This window comes from Panulirus ornatus, chromosome 20 (assembly GCF_036320965.1).
Source record: "Panulirus ornatus isolate Po-2019 chromosome 20, ASM3632096v1, whole genome shotgun sequence".
NCBI classification, from domain to species: domain Eukaryota; kingdom Metazoa; phylum Arthropoda; class Malacostraca; order Decapoda; family Palinuridae; genus Panulirus; species Panulirus ornatus.
Window position 1 is genome coordinate 76,212,732 of NC_092243.1, and position 12,943 is coordinate 76,225,674.

A 12,943-nucleotide genomic window follows, 5' to 3' on the forward strand; every position below is an offset into this window, starting at 1 on the left:
TCGGGGGGCTACTGTAGTACTCTTGGGAAGCTACTGTATTATCCTGGGGAGCAGCTGGATTACTCTGGGAAGCTGCTGTATTTCACTGATCTAATGTGTTACTCTCGTAGTCCTACTGCATTACTCTGGGGACCTACTGTATTATTCTGGGAGCTACTGTATCGCTCTGGAGGCCTATTGTATTGATCTAGGGAGCTACTGTATTACTTTGGGGAACCTACTGGAATATTCTAGGGAACTACTGTATTATTCTGGGATCTACTGCATTATTTTCAGGGAGCTATTGTATTACTATGGGAAGCAACTGTATTTTCCTCTAACCATCCCTCCTTAACCATTACAACACATACAAGTAACACTCGGGGATAATCATTCATGTAAATGTTTGTCTTCATGCTGGTTGGCCATTAATTAGACTCACAACTGCAAGGGTCATTAAAGCCATCACCGTCAAACTCTAACCACCAACAGAAAACAGATTCTTGAACACAGTCTACAGGTTGTTCAAGATGATTCTGTCATATATTCTCTCTCTCTCTCTCTCTCTCTCTCTCTCTCTCTCTCTCTCTCTCTCTCTCTCTCTCTCTCTCTCTGGCCTTTGTTCATGTTCAGTGATCACCATGGAAGTGCTGTGCACTATATTCAGAAAGGTGGGGACACAGGTTCGATACCCTCTTTGCAGGATCGATTCATTGACACACACACACACACACACACACACACACACACATACACAGTGTAATAGATGTTAAGAAGATTCTCAGGAGCATAAATGTTTTCATTTCAGAACTCCACAAACAGACTTGATACAACTTGCCACAATCTGCACTGATTACTGAACTTAACCCTCTGAGCTCCTAAAATATCTATGTGCATATATTTATATATCTAATACACTTCTTATATATACAAGAGGAAGGAAAACATAAGGTCCTGCAAATCCTTCACAAAGCTAATATTTAGTACTAGTAGCAGTACCAATAACAGAGGTAGTAATAGCGGTAGTATTAGTAGTGATGCTAGTAGTAGCTGTAGTAGTATTAGTAGTTATAAAAGTAGTAGTATTAGTAGTAATGATAAGACGAGAGGAATGATAGTATAAGAAGTAAAAGCATGGTTAGGTGTTTTCCAACAAATAGCGTAGGTTACCCTGTAATCTTGATTTTCTCTGGTCAATCAACGATCGGTTTCTTTAGTCTCAAATAGCGTCATATATAGGAGTAACTACGAAGTTCCGACAAACGCTTTACTGTCACGAAATATTTGTGCACATGGAGATCGGGGACCTGATATATACAGTTGCGGTAATGAATCCTTTATCGAAAGGTGGTATAACATCTCTGATGGCCTTCATTTATATCTTGATCTTTCTGCAGTATTGGATTGTCTTTCTCTGACGTATATCTGGTGCATGGGGAACAATTTCGCTCACCCGAAGAAGAGGTTACACATTCGAAGCCTCAAGGAGGCACTAGGATAAATATAAGAATATTAGAGTTGAGGAAGAAAGTGCCTCTCTGAAATTCGTTCGCATTCGTGGCAATAAGAAAGTAAAGAAGTGAAGCCTATAAAGTTTTGAGATGGTTTGCATCAAGCATATGGTCAACGATATGTCCCATTGCTAAGAAAATAGCGTTCGTCTCTCCCATTCTCTAAGGGCATTCCCTACCTGACTGAAAAGATTCAGGGAACAGTTTTCCTAAACGAGAAAAAAAAAAAACTGTGGGTCTATAACATTCCTAGAACCATGATGGTCCGCAACAGTTCTAGGGAGAGGTCACAGACCGTAGCTCTTTCCCAGAACAGCAGTGAAAGTCTCGCACCATTCCTTGCAAAATGGTGGTCCAAACGGTACCAAGAAGATGGGAGGTGTTCTGTTTGTGTCCTGCAGCTCTGGTATTGCCCCGTTGTCTACCACTAGAGATGGGATAATGGCTTGTAGCGTAATACTGACGGAGGGATAATGGCCAAAAGTCCGCTACTGACGAGGGGATATTGACCTATAATCCTCTACTGACGAAGGGATAATGGCCTATGGTCCACTACAGACAGAAGGATAATGGCCTATATTGCATCGCTGACGAAGGGATCATGGCCCATATCTCTGTCGAACTGGGTGATGGTTTATGATCCACTACTGACGAAGGGGATGATAGCCTACAGCCCGCTACTGACGAAGGGAGCCTTTGTACAATCCCCTAGAGAAGTGTCTACGAAACCATCGCTCTTAGCGAAGCCATTAAAGTCTTGTGGCTCGAACACTGAATGTCCGCTGTGGTAATATGTCGAATGAGTCGGGGGTAATTTTCACGCACCACAAGGTACAGCGTACACTGCGTACCGTGGGTGAGTGGTGTGGTACGCACGCCCCTGTACCACAGGCGTGTCACAGAAACGGGTAGGAAGAGAGCGGTGGGGAAGCCGGCCAGGCTGTCTTCCCTCTTCCTGGAAACTCGTGTGATGGAGAGCAGCTTTGTACCCGAAGTTGGTGAGGTGGCGCTCAACTGGCTGAGAGAGAGAGAGAGAGAGAGAGAGAGAGAGAGAGAGAGAGAGAGAGAGAGAGAGAGAGAGATACGCATGCCACACAAACCCAAGGTCCAAGCGAGGTGGTCTGGCCTTAACACAGACTGAAAAAGATGCAGTCTCTTTAAAAGCTGAGAGAGAGAGAGAGAGAGAGAGAGAGAGAGAGAGAGAGAGAGAGAGAGAGAGAGAGAGAGAGAGAGAGAGAGTGTAGATCAATAAGGAAGGAAACGTAAGGGAAGCCGTGGTTGTGGTGACCGCAAGCAATAATATAAAAAAAAAAGGTCATTAATGGCGATTTTCCACCTCGCGATATGAGTCACGAAAAATCAGATAGATTCCTGAAGCGGACGAGTCCCAGGAGGTAGTGGTCACCTCGACCCCCTACATACTCACGAAAGCGGCAGACAGACTGGCCACAGTACGTACATCTTCAGAAGGAACTTCTGGCCACAGTACGTACATCTTCAGAAGGAACTTCTGGCCACAGTACGTACATCTTCAGAAGGAACTTCTGGCCACAGTACGTACATCTTCAGAAGGAACTTCTAATAGTATAATCCAAACAAAAATGATTGAAGAAGATTCCATATTGTAAAAAAAAGGAACATTCACTATAACTAGGTTATATGGTGAGGGCAGGAACGTGTATATCATCCTGCAGTGGCCTCGTACAGACATAGACTACATCACCTTGTCCTAGGATCCTAACCGGTGGACGTGGCTGGCTTCCTGAGCGCTGTGGGAGCTTCGTATAAGTGGCTCATTAGGCAGAAAGGTAAAGATTGAAGGCATATATATATATGTACGAGGAAAGCCCTTCGAGTCTGTGGTAAATTCTCCAAATCAAGTCAACACAGAGTGTGTCCGGCAAACACATTCGCGTGAGGTTGCCCGGAGCCTCTTGCTAAGACCAGGCTGGACACGCTCCTGGTGGAGACCTCCGCTATGTGCATTAATTATCCTAACGAGTTCAAGCGACGTCATTAACTGAGAGAGAGAGAGAGAGAGAGAGAGAGAGAGAGAGAGAGAGAGAGAGAGAGAGAGAGAGAGAGAGGATGGAAAGTCGAGAACTGAATCGTCTGTAGTTCTGGCTTCGTCAATCGAGTGCGTTTCAATAATTACTCGGGTTCGCGAGGGAGATGTTTCTGTTACTGGAGGCAATAGGATTAGGTCTTGACGGGCCAACTGAGGCGATGTGCAAGTTGTATCAGGGTCTGATGTGCTCCTCAATGTTCACATTTATCTCCAGGCCAATACGTTGAGAGGACTCCTTGGCCCTAGAACTCCCTCGGGCTTTGATCAAAATCGTATAAAACTTTGAATTAGAAGAGACATGATGTAGATCAGATCGAAGAGAGTCATTTGTCAGAATGGAAGAGACTGTCTCTCAGAAAAGAACTGATCTTGATCCATAACTACAGAAGGTGTACTGACATCTATATCATTGAAGGTTGGGGAACTGGAAATTAGACTAAAGGTTACACGGGATGTACAGTTTCCACGACACAACTACATTCTATGGCAAAGCATTTTTCCCTGTATATTTCGGTGCTCTTTTCTGATGTTTTCATAACTGTTTCTACCCCTACACGATGAACATTTTGAACAATCTTCCTTGTTGTCTATCCTAATAAGTATGACCTGGGACATGTTAACATACAAGGTTTTACACTTCTACAAAATCCGTAAATACTTTCCCCATTTCTTTTCTTTTTCCTTTTCATAATTCTCTCTATATCTGAATTAAGGCCCGGCCTTGATGTCGCTCTTTGTCCGTGACTGGAGCCTTTAACATAGAAATATAAATAGATTACATCAAGTGAAAACAATGATATTGGAACTGTGTATACAGGATCATTTTCTTCCAAATTCTAAAATATTTTCTTTTAACCCATAAAACTAGAATTTCCAATACGTTTTGAATTCCTATGCTCCACCTTCGCCACGAGAATATTGCAATGGTCGGTTAGTTGGATACCTTAAGTCATCCAATGACTGTTCGTTCCACCTTCCAGCCAAGAACTGTACCTATAAATCCGTTCGTGAAGTTTTACCGATGGATTTGTCTTGTTGCTATTACGAAAAACTCGATAAAAGGAACCACAAGAGTACAATACATAACCTCTCAATGGGTCCATTTATTTTGGTTATAGCTAACCGTCCATTACCTGTGTTTATATTCGCCGGAGTGATGCAAGGCCTTCGCTGTTCCCCTCTCCTGTTTGGTGTTTACATTTGATTAAACACAATCCACTACTGTTTGGTGTTTACATTTGATCATACAGCATCCACCAGTGTTTGCTGTTTACATCTGATCATACAGTATACACTACTGTTTGTCGTTTACATTTTGTTATACAATATTCTTTGCTGTTTAACGTTTGTCTATACGTTACAGATTTATGTTAAAGCAGACTATGGTGTGCGTTTTTAAGAGGTTAGGTAATAAGATGTTAATGATGAACTTGGGGAACAAAGTTATTCTTAGACGTGAACACTGAGATACGTATACCTGCTATGACTGGTGACAGATATACAGAATAGCGTAGACGTCGTATATTCCTATTGTTCGGGAGACTAATGACCACAGTTCCTGGAATATTCAGAAACCTGGGGGCAGAAACGTGCAAGCTGCGACGCCCGAGCCAACCTATATTCCTTTAAGGGCCATCCGCGGGTGCAAGTGACCGAGAGGTTAGCAATTAATTACTCGACGGCTGAGGCTTGTCACCTTCCTCTCACCCACCCCGGACCACGGGCATTTCCGAGGTGATCCCTCGGTGGTCTGGGGATGATTAATGAGAGAGAGAGAGAGAGAGAGAGAGAGAGAGAGAGAGAGAGAGAGAGAGAGAGAGAGAGAGAGAGAGGTAAAGATCAATCAGGAGTTGATGACATGAGAAAATAGAGAACCTTGACATGAATGAGGCTGTGTGTGTGGAGTACCTGGCCAGCTGTTCTGTGAGATGTGTTTGTTATAGAGAGGCACAGGGATATATCCAAAGCCAGTGGTACACTGACTAGGGTTCTTGCATGACGAATTGCCTTCACACACACACACACACACACACACACACACACACACAAGGGATTATGAAGACTCGCCATATATCAAAATTTTAAGAGACATAATCAGGATTTTACGTTCTTTTAGTCTTTCTGTAAATCACCCTAAAGATTTTTACTCTTAAAAACCCCTTCATGTTCACGTAAATCTGAATCTCACAACCTGTAATTATTTTTTTCATTTGTTTTCATCTTGTTTCCTAAAAGAAACGTTTGTGCAGAACGTCTTGCTAGAGTTCCCTCACCTATAAGGTCCCACTCGCCGTTCTTGATGTACCCGCTGACATCAGCACCATCCTCGCTGTTCAGCTGCAGGTCAATCTGTAAAGACAACAAACTTGTTAAAAGATTGATAATATTATCATTATCATAAACATTTCATTTATCTATTGTTATTATTATTATTGTTACTGTTATACTCTTGATTGCCATTTCCCCACGTTATCGTCAGGAACAAACGAAGAATGGCCACATCCACGCACATCCATTCTCTAGCTGTCATGTGTAATCCATCGAAACCACAGCTCCCTGTCCATATCCTGGCACCACAGACCTTTCCGTGGTTTACCACGAAGCCTCGCATGCCTTGCTTCAGTCCACTGTGTGTGACGGGGTGGCGACTGAGTGGATGAAGGCAGCGAGTATGGATATGCGCATGTGTATATTTGTATGTCTGTGTATGTATACGTATGTATACGATGAAATGTATGTATATGAGCGCGTGTGGGAATTTATGTATATACATGTGTATGTGAGTGGGTTGGGCCATTCCTCGTCTTGTTTTCTTGCGCTACCCCGCTAACGCGGAAGACGGTGGTTAAGTTTAATAAATAAATGAATAATACATATGTATAAGTGTGTTTGTGTGTGTGTATGTGTGTCATTAATATAAGGATTGTTTGTTTTGTGTAAGATCAAAGTAGAGGTAGACTCCACTGATTACTATGTATGCAGATAGCATGTTCAGATCCCATAAAAAAGTATTTAAGAATTCTCTTTAGAAGCATTGCACCAGAAGATGTCAAGAGTAATGGTAATTGCCTTCACTATATTGTCTCTCTGCATGTATAATTAGTCCATTAAGTACAATTTCACTCGGGATTATATAATTACAGTGTGACTAAAGATTTCATGAATTTTGAAATTACAGTCCGCATATTCGTATATTCTCAAATATTTTCTTTTTGGCTCTCTCACACATACCCCGTTTTTTGTTAGGGATATACGGCGGGTCAGTCATGCAAAATTCACCTGGAGACAAACCTTTCCTTTGTGCAAGCCAGGGGGAGAGAATTGCATTTTAGTTCACTGATGACAACCACGCTGGAGATTTTGAGTGAAGGACTTGCCTCGGTCGTCCAGAGAGACAGAGAGACGAATCGTCCAGAGAGATAGATAGAAACAAGAGATAGAGAGAGACATAGAAACGAATCATCCAGAGAGATAGATGGAAACAAGAGATAAAGAGAGACAGAGAGACGAACTACCAATCTATCTATGTAGGAGGAAGCTAACACGAGAGATTTTCCTCCACGAGACAGCTACAGCAGCAGCTTGCATAGAGACAGAGACAGACAGACAGACGGACGGAGGGATACGAAGCCTTGAAAGGGTAATCACATTCTAACAGGATTATGCAGATGCCCAGAGTAAAGTGGCCAAAGGAGAAAGTGTTGTAGGGAAGATGCCTTGAACAGTCGCTTGGCTGAAGCACAGACGAAAATGGAAAGAGAAAATGAAAATATGTGACGAAAAAAATATACATGGGACAGACGCATATATATATATATATATATATATATATATATATATATATATATATATATATATATATATATATATATATATATATGTGTGTGTGTGTGAAAAAGTTTATTCTTTACAAAGCCTTCACACACGAGGTAACTGCATGAAGTAGGGGAATTCTCAAATAATATATTTTATTAGAAGAGGCGAATCGGATGCCTTCCGTCAGCGATTACTGAAATGTAATTAATATAATCAAATAAAATGGAACTCGTTAGGAAAGGCTCAACACATCCTTCCCGATACCTGCGACCTGACACAATTCAAAAAGCAGGTTTTTCACTTCCTCCAAAATTCTTAAATACGTTCCCTTGTCTCTTCTTTTTCTCTTTCATTAACCTCTCCTTATTTCAATTAAGACCTGGCCTTGATGTGGACTTCTGTCCCTTCCTGGAATCTTCCACGTAAAAGAGAGAGGGGAAAAAAAACTCGATCTTGACATCTTAGAAGTATGATGACACGAACTTAACCCATGATAACAATGGTCGATCTTGTGAGCAAGATAACATGGATATCTGAGTACGACAGATTAAGATATGAATGCGATAACCCACTCTCTCTCTCTCTCTCTCTCTCTCTCTCTCTCTCTCTCTCTCTCTCTCTCTCTCTCTCTCTCACAGACATAGCATTTGATTAAGATGACAAGCTGTGAGTATGATAATGTGCGAGTACATCCACCTGTGATTATCTGAGAGTATGACAGAGTACGATCATTTCAGAGTATGATATCCTTTGATAATCTGTGAGTATGATCACCTATGATAACTTGTATGTACGATAGCCTGTAATAACATGTATGTTTAATATCGTATGATAACTCGCAACCATTAATCTGTAGCCTGTGATGACCTGCAGGTACGATAACTTACGATAAAATGCATGTATGATAACCCATGATGTCATGCAACAATGACAGACTCTGATAACGTGCAAATATGATAAATTATCATAACTTACGAGTATGATATCCTCAAATAGCGTGTGAGTGAGACCCATTGATAACCTGTATGTATGATAATGCATGATAACCTGCAAGTATGATGGAGCATGATAACCTAGAAATGTAATATTCTTCGATAATCTGCGAGCATGACAGCCTATAATATCAGTATGATAAATTATAACTTGCGAGTATGATAACCTATGATCATTTACAAGGACAACAGCTTATGATAACGTGCGGGTCATAACTTATGATAACCAGCGAGCGTGATAACCAGTGTCTGTAAAGCAGTAAGGTAACGCATGAATATATATATACATAGATAACATGAACCTTCGATACGATAAGTGAACCTGTAAGCCTTTAATTCTGCACGTACTGTCTGCTATAGGACTTATCTATGATCAACTTGTTTCACCTTTTGCTCCACACACACACATACACACAAGGCATTGTAGTATGCTGCAGGTTTCCCTCCCACGATTGATGTGTGTGTCTGCCAAAGCGGGGCTCACCTGAGGGCTCAGAGAACCAGGATTTTATCTAAGCTTTATGAAATAAAGATGATCAGTCACCTACGTCTTGCGTCGCTCCTGCCAGATTAACAAGTGCCCTGTTTGGTGTGGTGTGGGCGCTCGTAATGCACGTTTACTGGTGGTTATCTGAGCAAATGTTGCCCATCTCTGTGGCAATCTCTCGCCATCACGCTTCACCATTATGGCACTAGTGAGCTAGCTTTAAAACTAGCTTTAGAAGCATAATACGTAACTTCGATTATATGTAACTATTCTATTTTTTTTCGAGTGGGTTCCCGTAGCTTCAAGATTGCGCTACTGCCAGTAGCAGGGAAATCATGGGCTTCTTTGGAATGAGAAGTTTCTACATGATATTTCACTCCGATCTGTCCAGTGACGAGGGTAAAACTACACTCAAGATGACTGTAAATCTAAGACAAAAGCAACTGCAGGCGCAATCCGGTAACGCCCACTGAAGATTACACAGTGATGCATTTTTTTTTTTTTTTTTTTTTTTTTTTTTCAAAAGAAGGAACAGAGAAGAGGTCCAGGTGAGGATATTCCCTCAAAGGCCCAGTCCTCTGTTCTTAACGCTACCTCGCTATCGCGGGAAATAGCGAATAGTAGTAGTATGAATATATATATATATATATATATATATATATATATATATATATAAATATACATCAGTTGGAATGATAGTAAAGTTTGGCTTCCAATTTCTGCCCAGGGGATCGAGCCCTCAGCTTTGACGCAATGTTTATTACCTGCTCCAGAAAGACAGTGCGCCACATTAGGAGCCTACAGCCACCATGGGGGCAATACGCGAGGGTCAGGCTCTCTCTGGGGCTAAATAGAATTCGTTTCCAGCGAACGAGTTATACGAGCGCGCCCGGACACCATCCCGCCCTCCACTACACACACACACACACACACACACACACACACGATACCAAACACGACATTTATGTAAAAATCTTTAAAGAAATGAGTGAACTCTCAGAACATTTAAATGACTGAACGTTTACGATATTTAAAATGCTGAACTCTGAGGAATTTTGAATGACTGAACTCAAAGGATATTTAGAAGACTGTACTTTCAGGACATTTAAGATACTGAACTCTCTGGACATTTAAAGTACTGAACTCTTAGCTCATTTAAAAGACAGTTCAAACCACTTAAAAAGAATGAACAAAAATATATGAAACTGGGTTCTCAAACCATTAACAAGACTGAACGCTCAGACCATTAACAAGACTGAACGCTCAGACCATTAACAAGACTGAACGCTCAGACCATTAACAAGACTGAATCCCAAGGCCATTTACACGACTGAACAGTTAATCCACGGAAAAGAGAACACTCAGGCCATTTAAAGGACTGCATATTCACATCATCTAATCGACAGTACACTCGAGCCATTTAAGGGACAATATTCAGACCATTTGACAGTTAGATATTCTAAACTGCATTATTCTTTTTACTAAGATATTCGCTGAAGATTAATGTAAAACAGATTAGTTGAGATGAGGGAAGTATATATTGTGAGGATCCGTTTCCTCAAAGGGAAGTAAGAGGAAGATGAGGACGAGAATATATTTCTGGGTGAATCTTGAGTTGTCTTGTAGATGGCATTAATGAGAATATCGTCCTGAGGCCTGCATGTACGCCAGACTTGAGAATATTGGCACAATATCCTCTCGTGCACGACGGTACGACGTTTAAGCGGGAATGTACGTCCCCCTGAGCACGGACGCACGGCTCTTCAGTACGAAAGTTTGACCCGTGAGCAAGGTGGAGTTTCGATCATTGCACACGTCGGTATGACCATTGTGCATGACGGTACGACCCATGAGCACGACTTTATGACCCTTGAGCACGACTTTACGACCCTTGAGCACGGCGGTACGACCCTAGAACATGAATTTATAACAGCCACTTAAGATTGGATAGTTTTTCTTCAGGTACGATAACTTTTTGTACAACACCAAGGTATGGGTGCGGTAAATTATGAGTACGATAATTTTTGAGTATGATATCTTATGGGTACGATAACTTATGATAGCTATAACTTATGAGTTTAATAACTCCTGAGTACTATACCTATTGAGTACGTTAAATCATGACTACGATAATTAGTAAGATAACTTATGGGTATGATATCTTCTGAGTACCAAAACTTGGGAGTATTTGAGTACATGCGATAACAAGAAATAATAACGTTGCAAATTGTGGTCTTTGAGATACATAGATATACAGACCCAAGGTCTGCGCGAGGTGGTCAGGCCTTAACGTTACTAAAGGGGGTCTTTGTCTCTGCCACGGATGCCCGTGGTAAATCTTACGACGAATATTCCCTGCGAATATTACTGTGCAGTTAACTATAAACTAAACCCAGCTATGTTCAATGTATCTCGTCCTCCTTCTCGTAAAGTAAGGTAATATATTTCATTTTATATCGTGTATGTCTAAAGTTGTATACTTTATATCATTCATAAAGTAATATACTTTATATTAGAATTTCACGCGTCTTTCGTTTTCAAACATTCGTCTGATATTGGAAGAGGCTAGAGAACTGAATATCAAATACTAGATGTTTATGGATATTGGAATTTAGTCTTCCGTGTTTTGTTTTTACCAGTAAATTAATTTGTGACAATGGAATATTCTGTCCTTTGAAGTGACGGAAGGATATACTTGACTGGTACGAAAAGAGAATTGGATACAGTGTTGCCCTGACGACTGGGTTTTATAATGACTAGACGAGCTAGAGAATAGATATGGTAAGAGAGGTGGCAACAGCGCATCAGAAATATATTGTTGGTGTACACACAGAGAAGTAAAGACACTTCACAGAAGAACGGTTAGGTAAGATTTTCTCTCAAGTGTTCTCCTCATTTACAGTGAATAACGAGAACAGTCCATCGTTCCGTGTTCTTCTGGGTCCTGCACGTCTTAACATGTTGAGACACGTCTTAACGCGTCCAGCACTCGTTCAGACCCGTTTATCTTGGCTGTTGACCGTAATGCCTCCGCCAGTGATACTGTTTATGACGTTGTGAGGCGAGATTGGGGAGAGGTAGGAGGGGAAATGACAATAGAGGTAAGAAGAAAGAAAATGGATGTGTATACTACTATTACTTTCCATCTCCCGTTTTCCTCTTGGCTACATACACAAATTCTTTCTTTACCTCTCGCCGTTTTCTGTTTATTCATACTTTCCTCGCGTTTTATATGGCACTGCGTTCATTTAACACCGTCAGCAAGATGTTACGACGTCAGAGCATGCTTGAGTATGACGGTACGTTGCTTGAGCATGACGGTACGTTGCTTGAGCATGACGGTACGTTGCTTGAGCATGATGGTACGTTGCTTGAGTATGACGGTACGTTGCTTGAGCATGACGGTACGTTGCTTGAGTATGACGGTACGTTGCTTGAGTATGACGGTACGTTGCTTGAACATGATGGTACGTTGCTTGAGCATGACGGTACGTTGCTTGAGTATGACGGTACGTTGCTTGAGCATGACGGTACGTTGCTTGAGCATGACGGTACGTTGCTTGAGCATGACGGTACGTTGCTTGAGCATGACGGTACGTTGCTTGAGCATGATGGTACGTTGCTTGAGCATGACGGTACGTTGCTTGAGCATGACGGTACGTTGCTTGAGCATGACGGTACGTTGCTTGAGTATGACGGTACGTTGCTTGAACATGATGGTACGTTGCTTGAGCATGATGGTACGTTGCTTGAGCATGATGGTACGTTGCTTGAGCATGACGGTACGTTGCTTGAGCATGACGGTACGTTGCTTGAGTATGACGGTACGTTGCTTGAGTATGACGGTACGTTGCTTGAGCATGACGGTACGTTGCTTGAGTATGACGGTACGTTGCTTGAGTATGACGGTACGTTGCTTGAGCATGACGGTACGTTGCTTGAGCATGACGGTACGTTGCTTGAGCATGACGGTACGATGCTTGAGTATGACGGTACGTTGCTTGAGCATGACGGTACGTTGCTTGAGTATGACGGTACGTTGCTTGAGTATGACGGTACGATGCTTGAACATGATGGTACGTTGCTTGAG

General features: G+C 41.8%; 1 protein-coding gene across 1 annotated transcript in view; it reads right to left on the reverse strand.

Moving 5' to 3' along the window:
• Positions 1 to 12,943, reverse strand: part of LOC139756156 (neuronal acetylcholine receptor subunit alpha-7-like) — a 547,320-nt gene that overhangs the window by 45,268 nt on the left and 489,109 nt on the right. The window contains exon 6 of the mRNA XM_071675331.1: positions 5,832 to 5,907. Within this exon, the coding sequence (XP_071531432.1) occupies positions 5,832 to 5,907 (76 nt within the window). The remainder of the gene's footprint in view (positions 1 to 5,831; positions 5,908 to 12,943) is intronic.